This window comes from Adelges cooleyi, unplaced genomic scaffold, assembly GCF_023614345.1.
Source record: "Adelges cooleyi isolate 19-005CV unplaced genomic scaffold, UGA_ACOO_1.1 ACOO_flye_CR_arks_rails_tigmint_CR_PRNA_30, whole genome shotgun sequence".
Lineage (NCBI taxonomy): Eukaryota > Metazoa > Arthropoda > Insecta > Hemiptera > Adelgidae > Adelges > Adelges cooleyi.
Window position 1 is genome coordinate 1,523,269 of NW_026095971.1, and position 25,868 is coordinate 1,549,136.

The 25,868-nt window shown below is 34.5% G+C and overlaps 3 protein-coding genes across 3 annotated transcripts in view; all 3 read left to right on the forward strand.

The window, feature by feature from the left end:
* Positions 1 to 12,794, forward strand: part of LOC126838376 (transmembrane protein 132E) — a 46,379-nt gene extending 33,585 nt beyond the window's left edge. Inside the window, exons 2-11 of the mRNA XM_050572740.1 lie at positions 1,028 to 1,952; positions 2,023 to 2,542; positions 4,082 to 4,225; positions 4,351 to 4,574; positions 4,641 to 4,794; positions 5,273 to 6,050; positions 7,267 to 7,557; positions 7,634 to 7,976; positions 8,758 to 8,942; positions 9,202 to 12,794. Coding sequence (XP_050428697.1) covers positions 1,028 to 1,952; positions 2,023 to 2,542; positions 4,082 to 4,225; positions 4,351 to 4,574; positions 4,641 to 4,794; positions 5,273 to 6,050; positions 7,267 to 7,557; positions 7,634 to 7,976; positions 8,758 to 8,942; positions 9,202 to 9,494 — 3,857 coding nt within the window. The 3' untranslated portion in view covers positions 9,495 to 12,794. The remainder of the gene's footprint in view (positions 1 to 1,027; positions 1,953 to 2,022; positions 2,543 to 4,081; positions 4,226 to 4,350; positions 4,575 to 4,640; positions 4,795 to 5,272; positions 6,051 to 7,266; positions 7,558 to 7,633; positions 7,977 to 8,757; positions 8,943 to 9,201) is intronic.
* A 2,681-nt stretch (positions 12,795 to 15,475) lies between these two features.
* LOC126838287 (uncharacterized) lies at positions 15,476 to 19,999 on the forward strand. Its single transcript, XM_050572595.1, has 4 exons — positions 15,476 to 15,653; positions 17,608 to 17,742; positions 17,895 to 18,072; positions 18,605 to 19,999. The coding sequence occupies exons 2-4, from the start codon at positions 17,633 to 17,635 to the stop codon at positions 19,232 to 19,234; spliced, it is 918 nt and encodes a 305-aa protein (XP_050428552.1). The 5' UTR covers positions 15,476 to 15,653; positions 17,608 to 17,632; the 3' UTR covers positions 19,235 to 19,999.
* A 2-nt stretch (positions 20,000 to 20,001) lies between these two features.
* On the forward strand, positions 20,002 to 25,623 carry LOC126838286 (uncharacterized). The gene is made up of 2 exons (XM_050572594.1): positions 20,002 to 20,271; positions 23,156 to 25,623. Exon 2 carries the CDS (start codon positions 23,196 to 23,198, stop codon positions 25,305 to 25,307), a length of 2,112 nt encoding a protein of 703 aa, XP_050428551.1. The 5' UTR covers positions 20,002 to 20,271; positions 23,156 to 23,195; the 3' UTR covers positions 25,308 to 25,623.
* The last annotated feature ends 245 nt before the right edge of the window (positions 25,624 to 25,868 follow it).

Below are 25,868 nucleotides of genomic sequence, written 5' to 3' on the forward strand. Positions count from 1 at the left end.
CATTGTTAGAAGCCTAAAACCGGCTTAGCTATACGTTGTCGTTATTTAATAAAATTCTGAAATGCTTGGCAAAATTTTCTACGTTAAACGCGGGGTTTTTGTGATTTTTTTTATAGGTTTACGTTTTTTTATTTTGGACATGAGTCAATATGAGAGTAAAACTCGACCAACTCGAGTTTCCGAATAGTCGCACAAACAAATAATAATTCGTGTCGCGTACACGACCGAGTAAACTTTTAAGCGGCGACCGCGTATGTTGGCCGAGTACAAAACCGTGCAAGTTAATATGGTCGGCACTGGTATCGAATAAACCGACTTTTGGTATTTACCACGCGTATACAAAATAACATTAATATAAACTTAACACTGGAGGAGACCCGCAACCGCCCTCCACCCCCTTCGGCACGGGGTACAACTGTTGAACTTAGGTAAAATCCGTTCCATAAACACACATAATAATTTAACGGCGCCTTTTATGAACGCGATTATCGGTAGTTTGCCAAAAGTTTATCGCTTTACGATTCAATTGGTTGCTATGTGCCGTGTTCTTTGTTTAAAACAACAACACTCGTCGTATATACCATCTAAGTCGGGTATACTAATACCACTGTAGCGTGTCTGTTCGACTATACGCACAACCGAAAAAAAAAAACAAAATGGAAATCTACCCTTGAACCACTCGTCGGCTTAAATCGATTCACTGGTATTAGTTTTACCCCTACTTTTGTTTTTAGTGAAATTTTGCCTTAATTAAGATGATCGTTCTTAAAAACATATTACAAACGATTTTCTTGATTGGTTATTATGATAACTGTATTCTTATGTTATGGTGTACTTGATTATGTTTTTTTAACTGACAATGGTTCTCAAACCAATTATTCATATTTCTTAATATCATATAATATCATGTAAGATTTATCGATTACACACTTGCACAGACATGCATAGTCCAGTACTGTAAGTGTGTGACTGCGATTAAAAGTTTTAATTATTCGAAATCTTAATGGTATCGTTTGTATGTTTAAAGGTTATGTCTCGCCCGTGGAGGTACACTTTGACAACCCGGACGGAGGATTCTTCGTTCGTCATCCTCTGGGAACAGGCCGTCAGTCGCAACAACAGCAGTCCGACGATAACGAAGGCGCCGTGCTGAGCATAGACAGGTTTACAGTTTTACAGGATGTGCCTCAGACGTCGATCCGTGCCAGCTACGGGCCGTTTTCCACCAAGCAGACCGTGCCGTCCCGGTATCTCATCCCAGACCCGAGCGCCGCCATGTCCAATAATTACAACGGCACCGGCTCACCGCCGTCCTCGTTGGCCGCCGACATCTCGTCGATGGACGTATCCGCGCACCTCGTCCAGGAACACGTGTACCGCGAGAATCCAGTGGTCAGGACGTTGTTCCACGTCGGCTACAGCGTGGTCAGGCCACCGCCGTCCGCTTCGGTGGTGGTCGGTGGTATTGGCGGTATCAGTGACAAGGGAGGCGCGACCGGCGGCCCTGGATTGCGATCGTCGTACGGGAAACTGTGTGCGGTAGCCAAGGCTACGTTCGAAGGCTCCGACCGTCCGGTGACAGCCGCCTGCAAACCGGACCCCAAGGACGGTGTGTGTACCGCAAGGCTGGTGTTGCCGGCCAAGTGGTGGCCGCCGATGAACCCGCCCGACGCCAAGCCGGTGAAGACGCCACAACGATACGTGCAGATATCGTACGCGCTGTTGGAGTCCGACCACAGGTGCAGTCAATCGGACGTTCAGCTGCAACCGTTCACCTACATCGGACAAGCCGCCTTGGAACATGCCCAACGACCGTACAAAGAACTCAAGACGGACGCTTACCTGTTAACTCTCGTGCCGTCGGCGCCACTTTATCCCAAATCGTTTACGTACGTTCCCGTCTTTTTCGACGCCGGGCCCAAGGTACAGAACATCAAAGGCTTCATACTCAGGTAAGTTATCGACGACAAAACATCATATTTATCGCGGTTGCGTTTTGCAATGATTGCTATTTTTTTACAGAGCCAAAGTCAAAAACGGATTGCGCGTTTTAAACGCCGAGAATAGCGCTCCGGATCGGTGGACCGTAAACTACACTTCGAACCCGAAAGGCACTCAGATCACAGTGACCGCCGTGCACAAGGGTTTACCCAACAACGGGCAGACTGCTTGGCCCAATTCCAGGTACGAAGAAGTGCTCCAGTGGTTGCTTCAGGTTGACACGGAAGCGGAGGACGTTTGGGACGAGGGACGAGTCGTGTGGACGGTGCAGTATGTCATGGAGGCTACTGGCAACAGTACCAATTGGACGTCCGCCGCCGTGCCGCCCAAAGCAGACCGCCATCGTTCCGCGTACAAACACCATCGCAGACAAGCAGCTCTGGTAGCTGGTCAACGCAGGTCAGTAAGACGTGCCGCTGGTGCCACTAAAATGCTTTACTTGGACGGAGTCAACGGCGTGCTGGACGGAGTCAAGCGTAAGATATCTGCTCGTTTTGAGATACACAAGGACGACACGGAAGCCGTACTCCCTATATCCAAGGTATGCACCCAACAAGTATTGATTATTTACTCAAACGTATATTTAAAAAAAAACGTACTAAGAAAATCAAAAATCAGAAATCTGTTGTTTTTTATTTAGCTTTTGTTTGGTAGCAAAAATATTAGCCTTTTATTCAAATCAATCTAACGCTCACGGTCAGTTAAGCGATAATTTGTATTCAAGTTAGTAGGATGTAGTCATCATTTTACCTATAACGTCTATTCTTGATCATTAGATGGCTGTTTACGATCTGTCGTATTTATCTGTTATATTTTGTAAAGGCAAAAGTAGTTTTGAAACTCATAATAACAATAACTGTAACAATAATGTATCATTATTTTGATTTTACAACAAATACGCGTGGTCTTAAGAAGCGCCTATCTTGCCTGATCGCCCTCCCCTAACCGACCTTTGTAACTATACCGTTTTAATAATAACGCGACAGCTGTTTGCCACGATAACACGTCGAGCGTACGGGTAAACATAACGGGTGTGCGTGCAAACTGAAAACTACGAAGATCTCACTCCATCCTATGCTATTTCATTGAAATTACTGGGGATATTTAACTGATTACGACGGATTGCGTAATCGGTTGTTGTTGCTAATTTTACAAATGGCACAGTTGAAACGATTGCCGTCGTGACCCGCGATGCCTGTTGACATATTGGCACTTGCTCAGTTTTATTTCGTCAAACTTTGTTCAAAACTTTAACTTCAACGGAGCTTCGGTCATGGTATTATTATAATACGCGATGTCATATTATTTTTGTTCGGCGTGCGCACACGTGTGGAAAACTCAATTAATAATAATTCCATCGTTGTAACCGCCACGCTTGTGACTCACTGTACAACATTACATATATCATTGTTATTATGGCTTGCCCGCTTAGGCTCCCGCGCCGAAATCCCCAGAGCGTAGTAAACGCTATATTATGATGTGCAGCCCATGTGGTCGTTGTGCGCCACCTGTCATTCCCCACATCTAGCCGTTGCCGATGAATCACTGTTCTCACCGCTTGTACCCACGTGAGGGTTGCACATCGGCAGACGGTGACAAACGTGTGTGCCGCGTTTCACCTTTATATGACCTATTCATAGACAAATACCATTACTGCGAAACTGCGAACATGTAATAGCGGCGGAGGCGGCGCGCAAACGGCATTGACGAATCGATTGGAAAATCAAAATTGTTTATTGCTCTTCTGATTCGGAGGCGTTTCGCGCGCAGGGATGGCATTGACATGAGTTTGATGACTTTCGCCCCGAATGTATTGAACACGCCGGGTCATACCAATAAAGGGTTGCAATCGGTGTCGTCGTATTATTTATTTATTATTACATGTGGGCCGAAAGCCCGAGCTACAACGTATAAAATATTTAAAACAAAACATTTTTAGATTTCTGATTTTTGTATTCTGATACAAAAAAACTATACTAAGCCCTCGGTCTCGAAAGGAAAAGGCGGCGTCTGTATATTAGCGGTGCGTAACATTCTGAATATTATTGAAACGAGTTGGGTTCGATTGGTGTTTTTATAGAACTGGGAGATCATCAACACCGCCGTCTTAACCGGCAAGCAGATATCTCACGCCATGAAGGTGTTCGTGGTGAGCTATTCCGGTAAGATTTCGGACGTTACCCGTCAGTCGACGTGTCAGATGGAAGACGACAGCGTTCTAAAAGTAATTATCTTTGGAATATTATTATTATTTCGACGACAAACGTTAGATTGCTTTGGCGAGCAAACGTGATTTCCATAATGTTGACCTTGTCGTTTCCTATTATTACCTTTGGTCACTTCTTACAGGTCACTTCGTCATGCAGTTCGGTGTACGTAGACGGTTCGGAGATCCGGGGATCGTCTAACGCCACGGTGATCGTCAAGTACGAGACTTACACGGGCACGGCACACTTTATTGTTTGGGTGCCGGAAATCAACGAAATGGACCTGACCATCGCCGACCAGAAACTGAACCAGGTCAAAGGTTGGAGAGTGCCGGCTAGCGTGGAAGCCGACGACGACATGGACGAGTAACGACACCTATAAACGATAACAATTGTAACAGTAATCTGACAACATGTTTGGTTTTTGTATAGTTACGCTAACAAGTTGAAGAGGTCGACCGAAAGCAAAGGCGGTTTAAAACCGATAGATTTCCGGCTCAACGAGATGATCACCGAGGACATGGTTGCCGACGAGTACGACAGGAAGGCGAGCTGTCAGCTGAGATTCCAGCAGACGTCTGTCGAGGTAATTATTAGTGTCTTTTTAAACGAACGAACCGGATGTACATACTTGAAACAATTGAATTGAAGATGACGTTTTATTGAACTTGCCCGTCGTATCATAATTAAAACGTGTAGTACGAGCCGTTTAAATTATATTCCCGCTGTTTTTCTTTATTGATAACAATGTGCATGCGTTCGGGAAGTTCAAAATCATTAAAATCATTCGAATACTCGAAAGTTATATACAGTATTAATATATGTACACACATAGATAATCCACGTCGTAAAATATTTTAGCAAGACGATCTATAAACGCGAATTATTTTTTTTACGATAGAAGGATCTTGATTTTGCTTAATGTAATGTTTGTTGTGAATCAATTTCCCTAAATGTTTCCAGTATTTTTATGTACTGAAAATATAATATAATATATTTTTTTTAAATATTTATCAACTAAATATTAAACGGTTTAATGTGTTTTCGTATGTTGTATATATCAGATCTATGCGAGATTCAAGGCGACAGATCACGATTCTGGCCGAGTAAGTTACTTTGTCAACCGCAGGACATGGCTGAAAGTTACCGATCTATTACTGCATTACCTGAGGTCATCCGATCCCCGGGTGGCGTCCATCACGGGACAGATCGTGCGTGGCCACAACGTGGGCAGAACTGAGATCCAAGTGATATCGGCGCTGTCCGGGCACGTGCTGGTGTCTAAGGAAATCCGGGTGGTCAGCGACAAGGTGAGCGTGTCTAGACTGGCGGTGAACGTGGTGTCCGGACTGCAGCTGAATATCCGACCGGACGCGGCGGCCGACAACAATTACATAGCCGAGACGTCTGTCACCCGTAAACTGACGGCCAAGTATCAAGAAGGCCTGCTGGACATTGATTTGTGGTTCTCGGACGATACGCGAACGCCTTTGCGATCCGTGGCCATGGCCGATTACGCGTTGCGCGTTGAGTCCATCAACCCGGACGTTGTGGCGTTTGCGCCCATGGCCGCGTCGCCGCATCCTCGCGTCATAGCCGTCGGATCGGGCAAGGGACAACTATTACGCGTATCGTTCGGGCCGCCCGACGTTTGCGCTGGAGGTGCGGGCAACAGTGGTCGCAAGACCCAAATGACGCTCAGCGAAACGGCCGCCGACGTACAAGTTGACTTTTCGTTGTCCCCGTACGCTGTAGAGCAGTTCGTGCAAAACGACGGCGGCGGCAGTGGAATACTCAACGTCGGACCGCCCAAGGAAAAAAAGGATCACAAAGAAAAAATAGGTAAGCCTATACTGTTAATAAAATATATTAACACTTCTGTCCATGTTGTTCTATGCCCTAAAGCAACGAGTTTCAGTATAAAATATAAATTATAATGTACCCTTGATAGTACTGGATGGAAGTCAATAAAAAAACACTATAAAGACGCCGTACCTATTGATGTGAAACGCTTATTTATGAATACCGCGACTTGGATAAAATTGTTTCGATCCGCTCGCATTACCGCAATAAACCTAATTGACCTTAGTAATTACCTAAACAATTATACTTACCGTAGTAGTCGACCATTTTCTTTTCAATCCACAGCGTAGGAAATTCGGTATAATGTACAGCCTTTGTTTGTTTGTATTCAATTAGCCGTACCGCAAGTTGAACGAGAAAGCACCACCGATGCTTCGACTTTATCTTTAAAACCGGTGACTGCAGTTCTTTGAATCGACGTCTTTGTTTGCTTTCTATAAGCGCTATTGTTTGGCCAACAATTACTAGTTGGTCCGTTAATCGAATCTCCATACGCTCAATTGAAATGCCATAATTTATTACCGGGCTACGCGTTTTTATTGTGTCGGTCTAATGGTAGCAGCAGCAGTAGGTCGTTAGATAATAATTAGCTTCGCACATTAAAAGGTACTATACATAATATTATCTCTGGAAATAGACTCGCGCTGAACATAATATGCTTCCCGATATATTTTTAAAGCGTTACGTGGTTTCAACGACTGCGGTTCGACTAATATACGGTAATTTTGTAATTAATACTTGGGCGTAATCATCAAAATAGACGCCACCGAGAAAATGAACGCCTTCGGTTTTTAAGTAATATCAGTAATTACAACTGCTGCTATAACACAATAACAGTGTTTTAAATGTGTGACATAATTATTTAAAAAAATATAATAACATTTGTATTTTGTTTGGAATAATATATTATATGCCGGTTTACGTTGGCTCGAATTCATATCTTGTCTTATTGAAGCTAAAGAACGTTGTTAGGTTTTGCTAATATCATCTAAAAAACGAGAACACGTGCCTATAATGGATTTTTTTTCAAAGGGTACGCTTCGGATAAAAACAAAATATTCATATTCTCGTTTACAAAAAGTTAATGCGTGTAGGATTATAGTTTCGCTACCGGAAAATAGTCTGACTTGTTTGTAATAAGCAAAAAACACTTCTCCAAGTGTTCGATTACATTGTTTAAACCTTTTTTGCCCAGGTTTGACTGGCATTAAAGATGAAAATAACGATGAACCGACCGTACAAGCTCGCCAACATAACAACAACAACAACAACAACAACAATAACAATATGGTTGGCAACGCCGGGGGTAGTACTACGGTGCACGCTCACAAAGTCCAGACCCACTTGAGTCCCTTCGAGCTGGGCATGTATACACTGTTGACCACTTTGTGTTTCGCCATCTTGGCCTTTGTCATCGCCTGCTTAGTGTGTGCTTCCACGTATAAACAGACTTCGTTGGAGGCGCCAGTTACCTGCAAAGTGACGAGTGAGTACATCAACACGCACATAAAAAACTCTTTGTTCGTTAATTATTTTTTGTAATTTTTATATTGTTTTATCAGAGAAATCTTTGATGAGGAACGGCGGGGCAAATGACGGTGGATGCTCCGGTGCAGCCAATAAACCTTTGTCTCAGGAACAGACTATAAACGCCCACGACTGGGTGTGGTTGGGAAGATCTACTCTGGAACGGTCATCCGGCATGCTGGTGCCCTCGATGTGTAATAAATCGCACAACAACAGCAACAACAATGATAACATGCGGATATTGTCGAATCCTATTTATGGCGTTGACGACAACAGCAACCAGAGTTCAAATGTTCCAGCAATCAACACGTCCACTTATAACGTCAAGAACAGACTATCCCAGAACGGCAATGTCGTTTTCAATAAGCTGTGGAAAGTGTGAGCATTTTGTTTTTTGTAACTATCCGAGTATTGGTTTTGCAATATTGAGGCTCTGTAAAAGGGGGAAACGCGTGTAGAAAACCATTAGAACCATCTGCCGCGCACATCCGATTTTCCTTATCGCCCATTTCAAGCCAATACCTTCTTTTATTATATAATGTACATTCAGTAGAAACCTCCCAACAGCGGTTTTCAGTTTTATATTTTTTACTCCTTTTCTTTCTCTTTTATTGCCACCACTTTACCTTCTGCATTCGACAAAGTCACCGTCGTTATTTACCGTCAAAAGTTGTTTGTCTATTGATTTTTTTTGTTCTTCTATATACTATCATATCTGAACCCTGAACACGTTACTTGCAGCCTCGGTCGTGGTACGTATCCCCAAAGCGATAATTAGGTAGTCTACTAACCTTAATGAACTAACCCGTTTAATTGCGGCCGCGCCCTTACTAATTCGATTTCGAAAAACATAACGATAAATACCCGCTCCTGCATTCCATCTTGGTCTTCGGTTTGCTTTTATTACTCTAAATTTAACGTCTTGATATTTTATTACTTCTATCCATCTTTCACTTCTTTGAATTCAACCGCCAAGTAATTATGTTTTCAGTTTGTTTGATTTCCATCAACGTAAAACATAATTAAGTTCTAACGATCGACTTTGCCGCGATATTAGTTTATTTCTTAAAATAATAAATACACCTTATTTAATTCTGGTTTATATAGTTAAAAAACGTAAACAATGCGTTAGTTTCTATAATTTTTTCTGCATTTGCAGACTTCCGACGCCCAACGATCAGAACCTAGAGAAGCCTACTGACTATCGTCCACCTGTGCCGCCCCATAGAACACAATCGAACATTTCTGCCAGAGTGACAGACACGTTAGACACCGACGAATCGGCACCGCCGCCACCCAAACGTCATCACCACCATCATCATCATCACCGCAACAAAAGTCAAGGTATGTGAACAAAGCCGGTGCTTCGGTAAAGTGTTCAGGCACTGTTTAACCAGCTATCGCACAACTAATATGTTTGTTTATAACAATATGCTACTTTATAGTTGAAGTCAGTTCTTGAATCGCTAGGATATTTGTTTACACAATGGACTGAATAGGGAACACATGTTCTTTGAGTATACTCAAAAATAATTTGGGTCAATTTAAACATTATAGGCTCGATCTTTTACCTATACTAATCGAATGTTTATGGAATTCACAGGCTGCAGCAGACCGTTGAACAGCGGCAAGGCACTGGAAAGGAACTCCGACCCGGTGTTCGTGGAGAACTGTCATAGGAGGTCGATGGACGTCAAGCGGGCGGCCATCATAGGCAACCCTATGTTCGCATTTGAACCTACGGCGTCGGCTGTTGAACAACAGCAACAACAGCACCTGCAACAACCTGGCTCGTCCGGCAACGCGGACACGATCAAATTGGACGACCTTAACCTGGGCATGGACTACAAGCAACTGATGGAGTACTTCGACAACCTCAAAGAGTCAAACGCTTGAGCGGCCGTCGTAAACCGATCAACCCATTTGCATATCCGTGTCGTCCCAGTTACCAGTAACCACGTTACAATGCAATAAAATGCACAAGAACCTGCTTTTGCCAAAAACTACCCCTTCACCCTCACCCGAACATAAATTATCTTAAACTTTAACTGCTTTGCCCTCGTCACCAAAGCGCACAATAATAACAAAAATTATATTTTTGAAAAAAGTCAATTAACTTAAAGTCTTCAGAAAACTAGAGTAAACCAAAACAGCTATCGGCTTTTCCTCGCGATGCTTCGGTTTATAAAATTGTTTTGTTTTATGATCACTTATGGTTGTGAAACTCTCAATTACAAAATATGCTCTTTTTGGTTGTCATGTTGGGTTGTTGTTGTTGGTGGGGTAAGAATTTGTGTCGTATTATAATTATTGAATCTCGACCACCGCTAAAACTTTGGCCTTTCCTAAACTTAATTTTAACACTGTCTTCTAAACGCCTGTCTGATGTTTACTTAAAAACGTTTTTTTATAATTATTTATTATTCTATTGACATATTTTGTTTATATTATATCCTAAAAGTCGTATTTGAACGTCCGTTTTAGATAAAATCTTTAAAGTCTTTAGAGTAGGTAACTCTACTATTACTTAAACGGAAATCTAAGCTATATTATTTCTATTATTATTGTACTATTAAGTTTAAAATACCCAAACATTAGTTCCTCTATGATAATTGTTATCGTTATAAATATATGTACACTGGACATCCAACAAGGAATTACTCGTTGCAAATTTTCAGTAGTAGTGAAGATATATATTTAATTCTTTGAAATTAATTTCGCTATTCGTATACTAGAGCTATTATTTTTTTTAAAAAATTGTATGCTAAAGTAAAATGCTAATGGTGAAAATGATTAGAAAACCAACTTTAACAAGCAAAATGTTAATACTTAGACAAGAGTAATTGTAATTTCCCTTCTATACTTCATATGTTTGCATTGTGACTTAACACTACCAACTCATTAAAACATGTATCATCGACCATGTATTATTTCAATAGACCATTATTTTGCAAGTAGCTATTTTAAATTTACAAACAAACGTAAATTAAATTTATTATTTGGTATATAAAGAGTGATGACTATATAGAATTTAGGAATTGAAAACTAGTATAAAAACTAATCTAAAATGTATATCTACCTATTTATTTTATTTATTCAGCTAAAACAACAGCTGTATACTTGTGGATACAGTATGTATATTATGACAAAAAAAAGTATAACCGTACTATAGTATATAAGCTGTACTAAAATATAATTTAAGAGCAAATATTTCACGATACATGATTATTATTATTTATTTATACACGGACATAGGCTGTATTTAATATTACTGAATTGAGTATAAACTTTTGTTCTACACGTCTCTCTCAAAATGTTCCTAATACTAATGATCTTGTATCACTATTATATTAATGATTAATTTATTTTTCTTTTAGATAAATAATTTAACCCGAGCGTGTTATGTTGAATTTAATTGTTAATATTATTTATTTTTTAGTTTGGCACACCTATTATAAATTAAATTTTGTTTTATAACCTTTCAAATCTATCGAAGTTTTTCACTATTCTATTATAGTATATTATAGAGTGTAATTAAAACAATTATTATAATAGGAATACGTTACATTTTCGAAATTGTAATCGTTTAAAAAATAATGTCACTTGTATGCTCCTTAAACAAGAAAATTGCTCTGAGCAGTTACCACAAATATAATATAATGATATTACCGGTTCTAACAAACATGAAAATGTTTTCCATATTATTGAGACTCCAACCCCCAATCAGTTTAGGACTTAACCGTTTATTTTTTAATTATATTATGCCTATGTTTTAGTTTTAAAGTGCCATATTTTATAGTATATTTAATTTAAAAGTACAACTGGTTTGTTTAGTTTTTCTGTGATAATGTAAATACTTTTATTTATTTATTAATTTTAAAGCTATCGTTATCGACATCCTATGTTTTTTTTTATAATTAGGTATTCACTATTTACCGTTAAATAAAAACAATTTATTCCTCTTTTCGACATTTTTTTTTTTTTTTTAATTTTCGAAACCTAGTAGTGGAATATGGATGAAATATAGTTTTATTTATGTATTGTGAAACTATTAATTCCTTTTTAAAGGAAAGAGAAGACGTAAAACCTTTTCGATTTTGCAATAACAAATCACATGTCGTACAGCCGTCCATATTTTACAATGTTGTGTATATATTAAAATATAATATATACAAATTTGATTATTACAAAAAAAAAGTTACATAATTTACATACTATGAATATGTTACTATAACTACTTATAACTTAATATTTATATAATATATTTGAGAAATGCTATTCTAAGCTAATAAAATCATAACAACATTACAGTATAATATTATTATTACAATGTATAATAGTTGTTTATAAAATAATGCAAAACAAATATACCTATTATTTTCTAGTCAAAGTCTATTTATAATTTTTATGTTATACATTATAATTACATATTATATTCACGCATACACTAAAAACTATTTGTAAGTCATAGGTTATAATAATTTGTAAAAATAAATATTGTTCATCTTCCTTTTGGGTGCAAAGGTTTTCACGAATATTTAAAAAAATACATGAACGTAATAGACTATAGTAATTAATATAAGTGTAAAATTTATCCGTGTTTCACTTGTTTTGTTTTTAAATATGATAATATTACTATTATAATATATGCTAATGCGCAAATGTCATACGCGACTCAATGAGACTGTTTTTTAGAATAGAATAGAATCTTAATTTTTTTTATTAATGTGCACAATATTTATGTATTCATAAATTTCATACTATATTTTACGTACCGTTGCATTGTAGAAATTTAATAACAACATACACGTTCTCCATTTTATGAAACTTATCACAACGCCCGCCATATTATATATAATATGTACCTATACTATTAAAATAATACCGCATGTATGTTTAAGATACTACTATAATCTATTCAACATGTATGTGAGAAATATAATAGATAATAATAATATTGATATTGTTTTAACCACGGGACCTGGTTGTGATCCTATAAACTATAAATTATAATACTATTATTATTAATATTATAAATATAAGCTATATCATTTCACTATGTGAGATTTTTATAGCTATTAAAACATGTATCGTAGTAAAAATAAAAATTATTTGTAGACAACACTACATTTTAAGCATTGTTATGTTGTATGTGAGCAGATATAATTTTAAATAAACAATTTATTAAACTTGAAATCTGTGTTTGGTATTATTCTTATTATATAAGAGTTCGTGGTTAAATTTAACTCGACGTTAACACACATGAAAAGCACTAGAATTAAAAAAAAAAAAAGGATTTTGAATATTATAATTAACATTAAACAATTATTAGCTAAATAGTAATTTTTTCTAAATATTACATAGTCGATAATCAACGAACACATATTAACAATATTACGCTAGGAAGATGACAAATTTGTTTTTTTAAGAAAAGATATACAAATATAAATGTTTGAACTGTATAATACAAATGAGTATAAATGCGTATTAGTAAACAAAAAAAAAATCACCGTAACAAAGAACCCACATTACTGTACTAGACGTATACATAACAGTTTTAGCCAAATATTAAGTTCCTAAAAAATGTATTGCTTATACCAAACAAATAATAAATAGGGTGAGTGGCGTCCCCTTGTAGGTACAATGAACAATCTGTAAGTGTACAAAAAAACATAATCTTAAGCATAATAAATTCTGGTGTAGTACTTTAATAAAATAAATTGTAGGGGTTTTAATTAAATCCCCGACAAAAACCGTTTTAACGACCTCTTGTTTTTGGTACATATATCTCAAGGAAATTACATTTTAAGTCAGTTTGAAAATGCTACTAAATAGGTAATATCGCAATAATTTTAGTATTTGGCTTTCAGTGCCTATTGTAGCAGAAGTGTAACATGTTTGCTGCATAAATTTATATTCTTAGAAAAAATATATTGCAATAGATGGCTATAGACATTAAATAAAGAAATCGCTATCTACCAGATGCTATGCATGCAATTCTGTCAGATGTATACTATTTTATTTATTTTTCTCAAATACCTGATAATTTATTTTATATAAAAAAATTGTTTGTTATAAAATTAAAAAACGGGACATTGAAGGGTTAGAATAGTTTTAAAAAAACGTGATGATATTTTATTTTATGGATTAGTGTTCAATGTTTATACTTTATGTACTCTTAACTACTTTATTAATGGTTACATTTTTTTGTTAATTCGAATTTTATCCTATTGGTTTTTAAAATAATACTATTGATTATAAATTAACGATAATACCCATTTCTTTTATAATTTATAATAAATGCATTTGCATCTATTACTATTTTCGGCCAATCGAGTTTACTGCTAAATATGTAAATTAAAATGACCTATACATATACTGCCCCATATAATAATAATCTATAAATTATATGTATATATTAATATATTTATATATATATATATATTCCGCGATTTTTTTACAGTGTAATTTCAAACAAGTAACAACCCCCTGAGTGTTATAGCGTTAAGTGCCGCAAAAAATATGGTGCTTATAGCGCAAATGAGTATAAATTAATTTAAAAAAAAAAATCTTAAAAATATTCACTAGAACAAAAGTTATTTAATTTCTCTGATCTTTGTGGGACACTTTGTATACTTGGGTAATTAAGTTATATGTACGTAGGTAATAGTATGAATATTTTTATAAAGACTTAGTCGACTAAATTAATAAGCCTTTAGTTTAAAAAGTTTTTTTTTGCTCGCCAACGGTAAATTAAAGAAGTTAAGACGTGATTTTTACAGAATATGACACAAAACTCACATGGAAATATATACGATATAATTATACTTAGAGAGACATACTCAATGTGCATAGCCCTTTCAAAAATCCAACAACATTAATAATTAACATTGTAATATGTTACACACAGTTCTAAGCTTGTAAATGTTATATTTAATAAATATGAGCATTAATATTCTATAAAGCATATTTTCAATCATGTCTGTTAACACAGCATCCTCCAATTATTATCAAAGTTGGATTAACCATCAATATTTTATATTGACTTGGTTAAATTAAGTTAACTAGGTAGATTAGTTAAGTTTTTTATTAATTTGTATAGAAACTAACTATGTACTTTAGATAATAGATCAACTATAAGTGTCTTACAATGTACTTTATCCTGTGAAGAGTAACGATTCTTCATAAGATACATAATTATGAAGTACCTACATAAATTGTTTTTTCGACTTTTGTACGGTATAATATGTGTTGATCATTATAATAATATGGTTAAAACTATACAATTCGAAGACTTAATAGACAGTACAATTTAAGAATACCTACCTACTCATATATTTTTTACACAATTGAAATAATATGTTCGGACCGGCACGTTCATGTTAATTACATTTTTTACCCATATTGGACCATGGCACGAGCTATTCGAGCGTGCGTTCACCGTTTATAACAAATTAATAAACGCCTTAATAGGAAAACGATTATAGATCTGATATTTTTGAAAATAATTTGTATTTTATACGAGTCTATATAGCTCTTGGGTCACCCGTTCCCACGGTCAACTCGCAACGTTTGGCCGGCACACCAAGACTCGGGTCAAGTCACGCCTCCTCCTCGTTCTTCACCTCCTACTTTTCCTTATTATATTGTGCTTGTCTCCTCCTCTGGTCCACCACGGTATTATCATTATCGCCCTTGTCGTCGGGATGGACCAGCTATGGGTGATGTGGTGGTGTATATCTATAGAGGTACACGTGAGCGTGCGCGCGAGTCCTGACCAAAGACGCCCTCGAACAATTAAACCCATAGTTGATGATGATTAAAAAAAATACATAAATAAATAACATAAGCAACGAAAATAATACTGATGGACGTGTACGTGCTAGTCGTTGTAGAGATGAAATTTGTACAATACCCGTTGGTCGCCGTCTATGCCGGCTGAGTTGAGAGCGATACGGGCTGGAGTGAATATGAGCTAAATAGTCGCCCACATCAGATGGTTAAAGACGCGCCACTTCCATCACTCGGCATTGCAATTTCCATCGTGTTGCCAAGGTAAGTGCAAATTTATTATTTTATGCCAACTCACATTTTTAGTATTTTAGTCAAGGGGCCCCCCTTAATGATTTTCCAAAAAGTCCCGCTTGTCATACCCCGTTTTTCATAATTGACCCCATTTTCGGTCTATCTCGCCTACACTATTTAAATACACACCAGTTATTACAAATATTATATTAACTTACAATTAATAGTGAACCTGAGATAGTAGTTATTGGGTTTATATTTTCGAAACCGCTGCTTCGATTTGTTAATTGTTAATGTAGCAAAAATCTATAGATCATAAATCGAACCTGAAAGGTAGTTAATAAAATTCATCCCTCTCTCTTAAAATCTAAAAGACCACATACAAATATACACACTTTCCATCTAAAAGTTATGGCACAGTGTACATTTTTTTTTAAATAGTCGAAATAGTTCTAAATTAGTAGATATGGAATAATTTTTAGATACAAGTATAATGTTATCGATTAAGTTGACTAACCAAAAAAAATATCCAAAACACTTTCCCCTACCCTTGTTAAATTCTTTTTTAATAACCTTTTTCGCACGTATTTTTGGTATGAAAATTAGACTGAAGAGTAAGACTATAAATTTACAATTTTCTCAAAATATTAAGCCTTTATTAAGGAAAACCCCAAAAAATCGAGGGAAATAACCTTTTGACATTATTAAATTTCCATGTTGCTACGTGTGAATGTGTGAATCAGTGATTGAATAAATCAACAATAAACAAATATTTGAAAATCATCTTCATTATCTTGTTGATTACGATATATGGCAACGGCAATAATCATAAATAGATGATCAACCCTAATCGTATCCATCCTAATACTAAAAGTTCAATTTTAAGCACGGTATAGCTCTTACAATGATTTTATGTAATACGTAGATTTTTGTATTTCTACCATCTACAGATTCGTGTTGAAGTATTTTATCTGAAAATGATTACATCACTCTCGCACTTAAAATAATTCTTACCGGCTTATACCAACACTGATCTCACTATGCTCCGTCCCCACATACTCCCAACTCCTTATAATACTCCTTATGATACTCCTTATAATAAAAATACTATTTTAAACACAATATTGCCTTAATAATAATATTTTTGTTGATCTTTATATTTGTTTCCGTTTATTTAGGATCATTCTAACTAAATACACAAAATTAATATTAATTTTGTAGTTTAATAAACTTTTTTAGAATATTATAAATTTCCCAATCGATGAGATAGGACGTCCAGACGATTATTCTGAACTTAATAAGTTAATATAATATACGATTTATCGGTTATTTAAAAAAAATTTTAAATCCGTAGTGACTTTTTATCAAATGAAACTAAATAACATGATTCCACTTTGCTAGATTTTAGCTTCGATGTGTACTTTAAATTAAACTTGCCGATAAAACATTAAACAGAAAAATACTAATAGATATTTTCTAATGTAAGAAATAATTAGTTGTTAGGTAATACCTTAAATATCTTTATTATCTTTTCTAAAGAATTAACTAAAAATAAAATTATGAACACGAATATAAATATATTGTTGAAGTTGGTATTTAGTAACCATATATCTTTCCATACATTTATTATGCTTAAATGTTTAAGTTCAATAGACTGTTTTTGCATAGCTGATCCTCAACAATAGGTACAATAGTAGGTTTTATTTTACTCTATGGTCTCTTCCAATAATCAAAATAACAAGTTGTTCATGTGTGTGTGTGAGTGTGTTATTAAATTATTCAAATATTCTAATTTAGTCTCATTGATATAGAAAATTTAGGGATATGCTTTATTACAATTCAAATGTATTTTCATAAATCTAATCAACAGTTTAGTAGCATTCGATTAACTCTAAAAAAATTCGTATGATATTGATTAAATTTGTTTATAACTTTCAATTGTTAAATTAGATTGCAGCTTTAAATCTGCTATTTTTTTTTATAGAGTCGCCTGATGGAAAACGATACTGATGGGTCTTCGAAGTTCGTCGCTTGCGAAAAAGAACAACCAGACATTGACATGGGTTTTACACAACAAGAACCCTTCTCACGAAAATTCAGACAGGAAGTCACACGAAATGTTAGTGAAAAACATATTATATTAATATACTTTTTGTTTTAATAATGAATAGTGTTACGTCCAATTTATTATTTTGATTTAATTATATTCCTTCAATTTGTATTGTGGCTCGTTCTTGATTCATAATTTTAACATGTAGTATTAATATTTAGAAAATCTATAGCCGACTCAATAATGCCCCAGTACAGAGAAATAAAATACAATAATCATGTGATACATAGACCGAGAAGGCAAAGGGTTCGCGCCCAACCAGATGATGTAATAGACTACGGGAAACCCGGTCAAACATATGGATATGGCATAACTAACTTGGATGAATTTCTCTCTAAGGTAAATATAGGATTATTATCTGTTATTGGCGAATAATTGAGAAGTCCTATGTAATAACTAATAAGTGTTTATATAACTTTATAAATGCAGTAATTTATATTATATAATAATAACATGAACATTATTACGGCTGTTTCGAGCCTAAATTATTAATACCTAGAATTAATTATTAGTTTAACTTAAATGAATTTTTCTATAATTGGGATATATTTTTTATCTATATTTCAAATGTTTATTTTTTTTTTTTGGTTGAATATAGTATTGGTCGAATTTGTTTATATTTTGATGACAAAGTTTAAATATTTGTTAATGTTTATCGTATACAACCTATAATATCCAAGCACACGAGATCATAGTGTAATTTGACAAGTCAGCTATGTTTATGGAACGATTTGTGTGGTTTTTTAAAAACCTAACCCATACCAAACCCTAAAACCTAAGCCAATGTATTCTATAATGTTGTGTTAGATGACTAAGAATTCATCGCATTAACAATTAATATCAATCATATTTTGTTTGTTTTGGTATGTAGTCATCGATCGGCCGTCCGGGTAATATACCAATGGTATTGTGCGCGGGTTGTCTGCTGTACCAAACGCAATTGGACGACCATTACCAAACAGAGGTGGCGTTACCGTTAGGCATGGTCGTCAACGCCGTGTTCAAGCAGGCCGACTGGCTGTACGTGCAGACGCCACACGCCGAAGAGGGCTACATACCGTACAAGTGTTGCTTACCGCTGGGTATCATACCACCAATGGGGGCGGTCGACAGCGGCACGCCTTGCTGGGAGACGCAGTCGGACGTGTTTCCCCGGCCGTTGGGTGTAAGGAGATCGCGGCGGACACGGTCGACGGTGGCAGGTCAGGTCGAAAGCCCTGTGACCGACCACGTCCGGAAAGCGGTGTACGACATAGCCCCAATCAACAACGATAATCATCGACCGCCGAGAGTGGGTCCCAATACATTGCTCGTGGTCCACCGAGATTTTCTGGGTTCGCCGTCAGACGGTACGCTAACCGTGGCCAAAGGCGACGTTCTCACGCTGACTGTCGAAAAAAACGAACCGGCCACAACCGCGGACGGCTGGTTTTGGGTCCGCGACGGCCGTGGACAGGAAGGTCTAGTACCCGCGTCCCTGACCGGTTACGGATATCTTTAAACGGTATCGTCAGCAATGATAATTAGTAGCAGAAGATGAATGATAACTTATTAATCGCTTAATTCCGATTTGTATCACAACAATGTAACATTGTAATTATTACAACAAAATTGAGATCATTGGTGTAAGGGCAAGTTAAATGCTCTAGCAGTAAGTAATTAGTAGCTTATAAATAATCGATTACGTTAAATACCGTTTACAATTTGATATTTAATCGATTTAAAATTTTTTTTTTTTATAAGAAACGTATTACACTATTATTGGTAAATAATAAATTTATCTATTTGTCAGTTGTCATATATTAACAACGGTGAAAACTTAAAACTTTATTAAAACTGGACAGATCATAGTAGTGTACATAATTTTATTTTTGTTCACTTATATAGTTTATAAAGTAATTTTATCGTAATACAATTGTGTACATCCAAAATACGAAGCTACTACTAAGCTGAATTTAATATAACAGGACACCATTAAAAGACAATTTTAGAAAACAAATAACTCATCCCTCAAATTTAAACTCTAAACTCTGATTTTCAGGAAATTTTTTTCTGATAGCATTATTACATAATATATTTTTTTCCTATACGTCCATGGTGACCCGGGGGTAGACTCGCTTGATGAGACATTACTTCCCCCGGGTTTCTGACGCCGTTTATTAGAACACAATACACAGTTACAACTTTGTTGAGAAGGTGATTTATTTAATATTTATTAAACTTGTTATATTAATATTACTAATTTATAATAAACGATTGAATCAGTCATCGCAAATTGTGTATTATATTACTTGAAATAACTATAAAATGTAAATTATATTAACTACTTAGAGACAACACTCGACTCTACCCAAATAACAGGAGGGAGACATAAAATAGTTTTTGTCGTGTTTGTCACAAGTTCTTAATGTGAAAATGGCAGAGTGTGTGTGTTAATGAATAATAGATTAGATAATGGACGTGTGTATGTTATTCACTCATTATGTGTTTCAAGAAAACCAACGTTGTACGATCATCAGAAACATTCACTAAGGTTTTGTAAGTATTTGTATTGATTTCTGTATAAATTTTAATATCGTAATAATTCTTACAGCTATAGATAAAAGCTTAAAAACATATGTTAAATGTTTATACTACAAAATGTTAGGGTTTGTGTAATGCCAAACTTAAAACGTAATTTAGATAAATATGTTTAAATAATATCCTATAATTGTATATTAGTACCTATTTCATGAACCATGCAGATTTTATTTTGGCCAGAAAGAGTTTTTATAAAAATGTATTATTGTAAATAAATATACTCCGTATTATACAATATAAAAAGCCTGTATTAAAACTGTAAATTATATTGTAGTTAGTTTTTTATTTCGGTACGATAAATCATAGAGGGAGACGTAATAATGCCATTGTTAGTGAATTGTGCTTATATAATAATGGTGTTTATTATAATAGTTAAAAACTTTAAGTTTAAATATTATAATATAATATATTTAAGAGGACGCCAATGTGCACAGTTTTTGGAGGAAAATAGTACTTTCGTATTTCAACTACTAAGAAGTCAACAATAAACCCTGAGTCGTAAATAATAAAGCATACAACTAAAAGAGGACGTCATAACCCAAGTTATTAAGGAGATAGGTATGGGCAAATTAGTTTAGTAATTAGGACTCGTTTTTTTGGTAGTTAACTAAGTATGATAAGTTGATTAACTATAGGAGCAATGTTTAGGTTCACTTTCTTGGGTTAGACTCGTTGAACTATTTTTGCGGTTGCATTATAATTTTGACGTGTGTTTAATTATACAGTTTTATACATTTAACTTTTTGGGTGTGCTTAACTATCTACAAGTGTTTTAATGACATCAGTGTTTTTTTGTCAAAGTATCACAGTCGTTTCTATCGAAAAAATTAGAATTTTTTTCCATAAAATTAGCTTTGCGTAAATTATAACGAAAGAGACTAAAATCACCAAATTTTCACATTAAATAGAGAAGTAACTTTACCTCTGCTTAAAGGTATTAAAAGCAATATATTTTTGACGTTTTAGATTGAAAAGCTTGTCAAAACTTTTACTAATTAGGATGGTCAAATTTCAATTCTGTAATGATAAATATTAAATGTGATTACTTTTGCTAAGTTATGTTAGAAACAGATTTTTTATTTAAAAAATATGTTAGAAACAGATTTTTTACTTAAAAAATTGCTACAGCATTTTTAAAATGTAATTACAAAAAATTCTTTAAATGAAAATCTGTTTTCAACATAACCAAGTAAGGAGACAAATAAATTCTTATAATTTTAACAAAATAAAATGGGACTAGCCGAAGTCTCATAATTTTACCCCAGCGAATACATTTTTTACCAGCAAAATGGCTTTTGAGAAAAATACGGATATACCAAAGTTTGAGAATCCAGATTTATTGAATCTAAAATCCCAAACCGGATTTTGAAACTCTGATTTAATTATAAAGTTATTATAACCAAAATTTATTTGTAATAATTTAAAATATTTTTACGATTCATTAAAATAACCAGAAATAAACATTTATTTAAAAAAAAAACTGTTTAATTAGTTTTTTTAAATTTAAAAAAAACTTAATTTGTATAATATATCACATGCAATGAATCACAAAATAGATATTCATCTATATTATTATTTTATTTTATTATTGTTTTTTTATATTATTATATTAAAGTATATTAACATTGATTAAGAATAAATTATCAAAATGTTAATAATATAAATTATAAATTATTATTATTAAAAAATGTTCTTCGATAATAATCGTTAACATTTTTTTTTAATGTTAAAAAAAATGCCAAATATTTTTCAATTGAAAATACTATTTTAAATTACTAATTAGTATTTTTAATAGAAAAATAAGTGCGCGAAAAAATTAAAAATACTTTTTGGTACTTTCTAATATCGAATGTGTTATCTCTTATCTCTTACCTCTTATATTTATTCTCTTACCTCGCCTCCAGCCACAGATATATATAATAAACTGGATTGCTAACTAGCGATAAGAATTGAAGCCGACGGTCCGCCATTCTGGTGGGATTTGTGAGTGTATAAAATAATATATATATCTGTGATTCTGCGTTATCAACTGAACTTATTATATTGTTATAAGCATATTATTGTCATTTTATCGTCATGTTCTAACTTCTAATTCCACCAAGATGGCGAAAAGTGGCTGCTTCAATCTTCCCTATTGGTGGCATGTACAGTTAGCAATCTAGTTTATTATATATATCTGTGCCTCCAGCATCCAGCTGGACTATCTCTTAACTCTAATCTCTTATCTATATTTTTTTTATCTCTAATATCTTATACATACCGGAGTCCCACAAAGATAAGACAAATAAAATAACTTTTGTTCTAGTGAATAATTTTAAGAAATAGTTAAATTGAATTAAATTAATTAACCTATTCATCAAAAGCAACACCAAAATAATAATTCTATAAAACAAATATATTATAACAATATAATTTTAAATGTATTTTTATCTTTATTACAATAAAAAATAAAAATAATGTTTTAATCTCCTGTTAAAGTGCGGCCAGTGACAGAAATAATATAACATATATTTTTTTTTAATAAATAAATTATTTACCCCTAAATTTTTCTACTTCCGACCACGTGTTGCATAGGTTCCAAGTCAGTACAATGTAGATTCTTTTTTATTTTTACAATGAATGTTGTTATATTATTACTTTTACACTAACCGTATACACTTTCAAGTTTGCATCAATGCTAAAATTAATAATCCTACTCTAAAAAAATAGATTATTTTAATTTTAAATGATAACTTATTCTGTTATTTTGTTTAAGTGCATAATATGCAATAAACAGCCGGTCATAAACATCCTATTAATTTATTAATTATTGTGTGTAATTAATAATACTTGTTTATTTTAGTTTGCAGAAAAAAAGAGAACCAAAGTAGAGTTTTTCAAAAATGAGTTCAACACACAGCCAAGTATTCGAAAATGAACTATCGACTACATTTATCAATAATGTACTCGTTGATCGCTTTAAAGAAACTGAAGAAAATATTGTATATTGTACACTTTGCAATTTGATTGTGCCGAATACTTTAAAGGAAAAAAAAAGTCATTGGAAATCCTGCACGAATCGTCGGTATTACAATATCATCAATAATGACAACAATAATATTTCTGGTGGATTTCAATGTTATCCTTGTAAATTTGACATTAACACCTTAACCGGCTTTAGAAACCACATAATGACTGAATCACACACTACGAAATGCCATGGTGTAATCCTATATTCTTATTTGTGTATAGCATGCAGCATGATGATCTACGCTCCGTGCGAAACGATTAATAAGCACATGAAGGACAAGCATAAGCAATTATACTTGCTTCCTAGGTTGTCTTATATTTTAAACAGCATTATGACCAAATTTGAAAAAACAAAAGCACTTCGATTTTACTATGCTTGTGTAACGTGTAAGTCGATTTCTCCCTGTCGAATAAAACACCAGCTATTTCATAGCGACACAATGTTTTACTGTGACACCTGCAACATAGTGTTTTGTTGTTCAGATTGCATATACAAACGGCACACACTCAGCTACGAACATAATTTGTTTTGGATCAAATCAAATTCAAACACAATAGTTGATAATTCATATTTGATGGAATTTTCTATTAATTTGCCTCGATGTATCAAGCGAAATTTTGTGGCACTTCCCGATGATTTTATTAGGTGCAAGATATGTGGCGTCTCATGCACAACGAACGAAGGCGAAATCATGAATCATTTAGAATCCTTCTGCGTTCATCAACCAGACTTAACGGGTCGCAATTTCACTAATATCGATACTTTTAAATGTCTGATTTGTGACGAGCTACACAACGACTTTAACCTCTGGAAATGCCACGTGGTATCAAAGCAACATCTTGTTCGTTGCCACAATGCTGGTAACGTGATCACGGTGTTTGACGATAAGACCCTTTGGTGTGTTATTAACAAAACAGATGCGACCATCCTAACTTTTGCTGATAACCAATCAGGAGAAATATCTTTGTTGTCTATGTGTATGGCTCGAGTGTTAGAAGACCAAAATTGTGGTCTTGACACGTTTTACTACTATTACGACCACATTTCGGGAAATTTCGGTCGACTCCGTGAAAAACTCCAAAGTTCATCATATTACTGTGACACATGTAAGATATCATTTTTTTGTACGTCCGATCTTTTCAACAAACATTCGTTGACAAGTGAACATATTTTTTTAAGGTACATCGGTAACATTAAAAACGTTGAAAATCGTGAGTACCCGAAATTAATTTCACCGTTAAATACCTCAGACACGTCCCCACTTAAAGTATCCAATCTCTGCACTAGCCCAATCTATCAAACGCAAAAAACGCGACTTGCTAGACATTTCAAAATCAAAATCGAGACGCTTAACTCGCTGATGCAGTACAAAGATCAAGTAATCGACAGTGTTCGAGCCGTATCTTTTTATTGTACTGACTGTGATTACGTCACGAATGAAGATCTTCATTGGAAAGACCACAATGAACAGCATTACTCCAACAGTTCTAGTGGGGCCTTACCAGAACAGAGGATCCAGATTTACTGTGATGTCTGTAGCATTTACATGGTTGGTTTGAAGAAATATATAGACAAACATAAAACAACAGAAGAACACATTGCTTTAAATAAATTGTTTAGAGCTTTGAAGAAAGTAGAAAGCAACATAGCCGAGATGGAAGAAAGTCTACAGTCGTCGAGTAATATAAATGATGACAAAAGTGTTAACAAAAAAAGTGAGAACAAAACAACATTACCAAATGCAAAGTCCACAAGCCTGCATAATCTATCTACGAAGATTCCAAAACAATCAAATCAAGATCGACAACCTTGCAGTACAAGAGATGCACTGTCTTCAAGTTCATTAGTATCCACGGACGATCAGTATTTATTATACGTTGCCCAACGGTTTCAACAAATTCAAGACGATACCGTGAAATTCAAGATAAAATTAGCCATTGACCAAATATTTTGTAAGAATATATCTTTGCCATCCGACCTGTAAATAGGTAATGAAAATCCCATAACGTACCGGTCAAAATTTATTAAAGTTCTCCTTTTTATTTTTGACTACTACTGTAATGTATAAAGTTAACTTAATCGAATTTTTTTATAGTAACGTTAATAAAAATCTACTTTTAAGGAACAAAAATATTTTTTTACAATAAAATGTATGGAAAGTGGAAACCAATAATTTACCATGTTACACTGATATTATGTCGTATATTGTAGCATAACTTTCTTTCTTCCTAAGTCTATTATTCAACCAAAGTGGAAACAGCCTAATCCTCCTTAAAAACAGCTATACATTAATCAACTCAATTACAATAATAATATTTTTTAGAAAATTATCAACAATAATTAAATTACATTTTATTTAAATTATATTTATATTTGATTTATTATATATATAATACTATAAAACACTTAAGTTATAAATTATTTTCAAGTACTGACAAAATGTACACATATTTTACTCTGGGAAATAGTTTAAGCGACCTATATGTAAAGCCACTGCTTCCCCCTCCAGGGAAAGAGGTTTTTACCAGAATCTCTATCCGGGGTG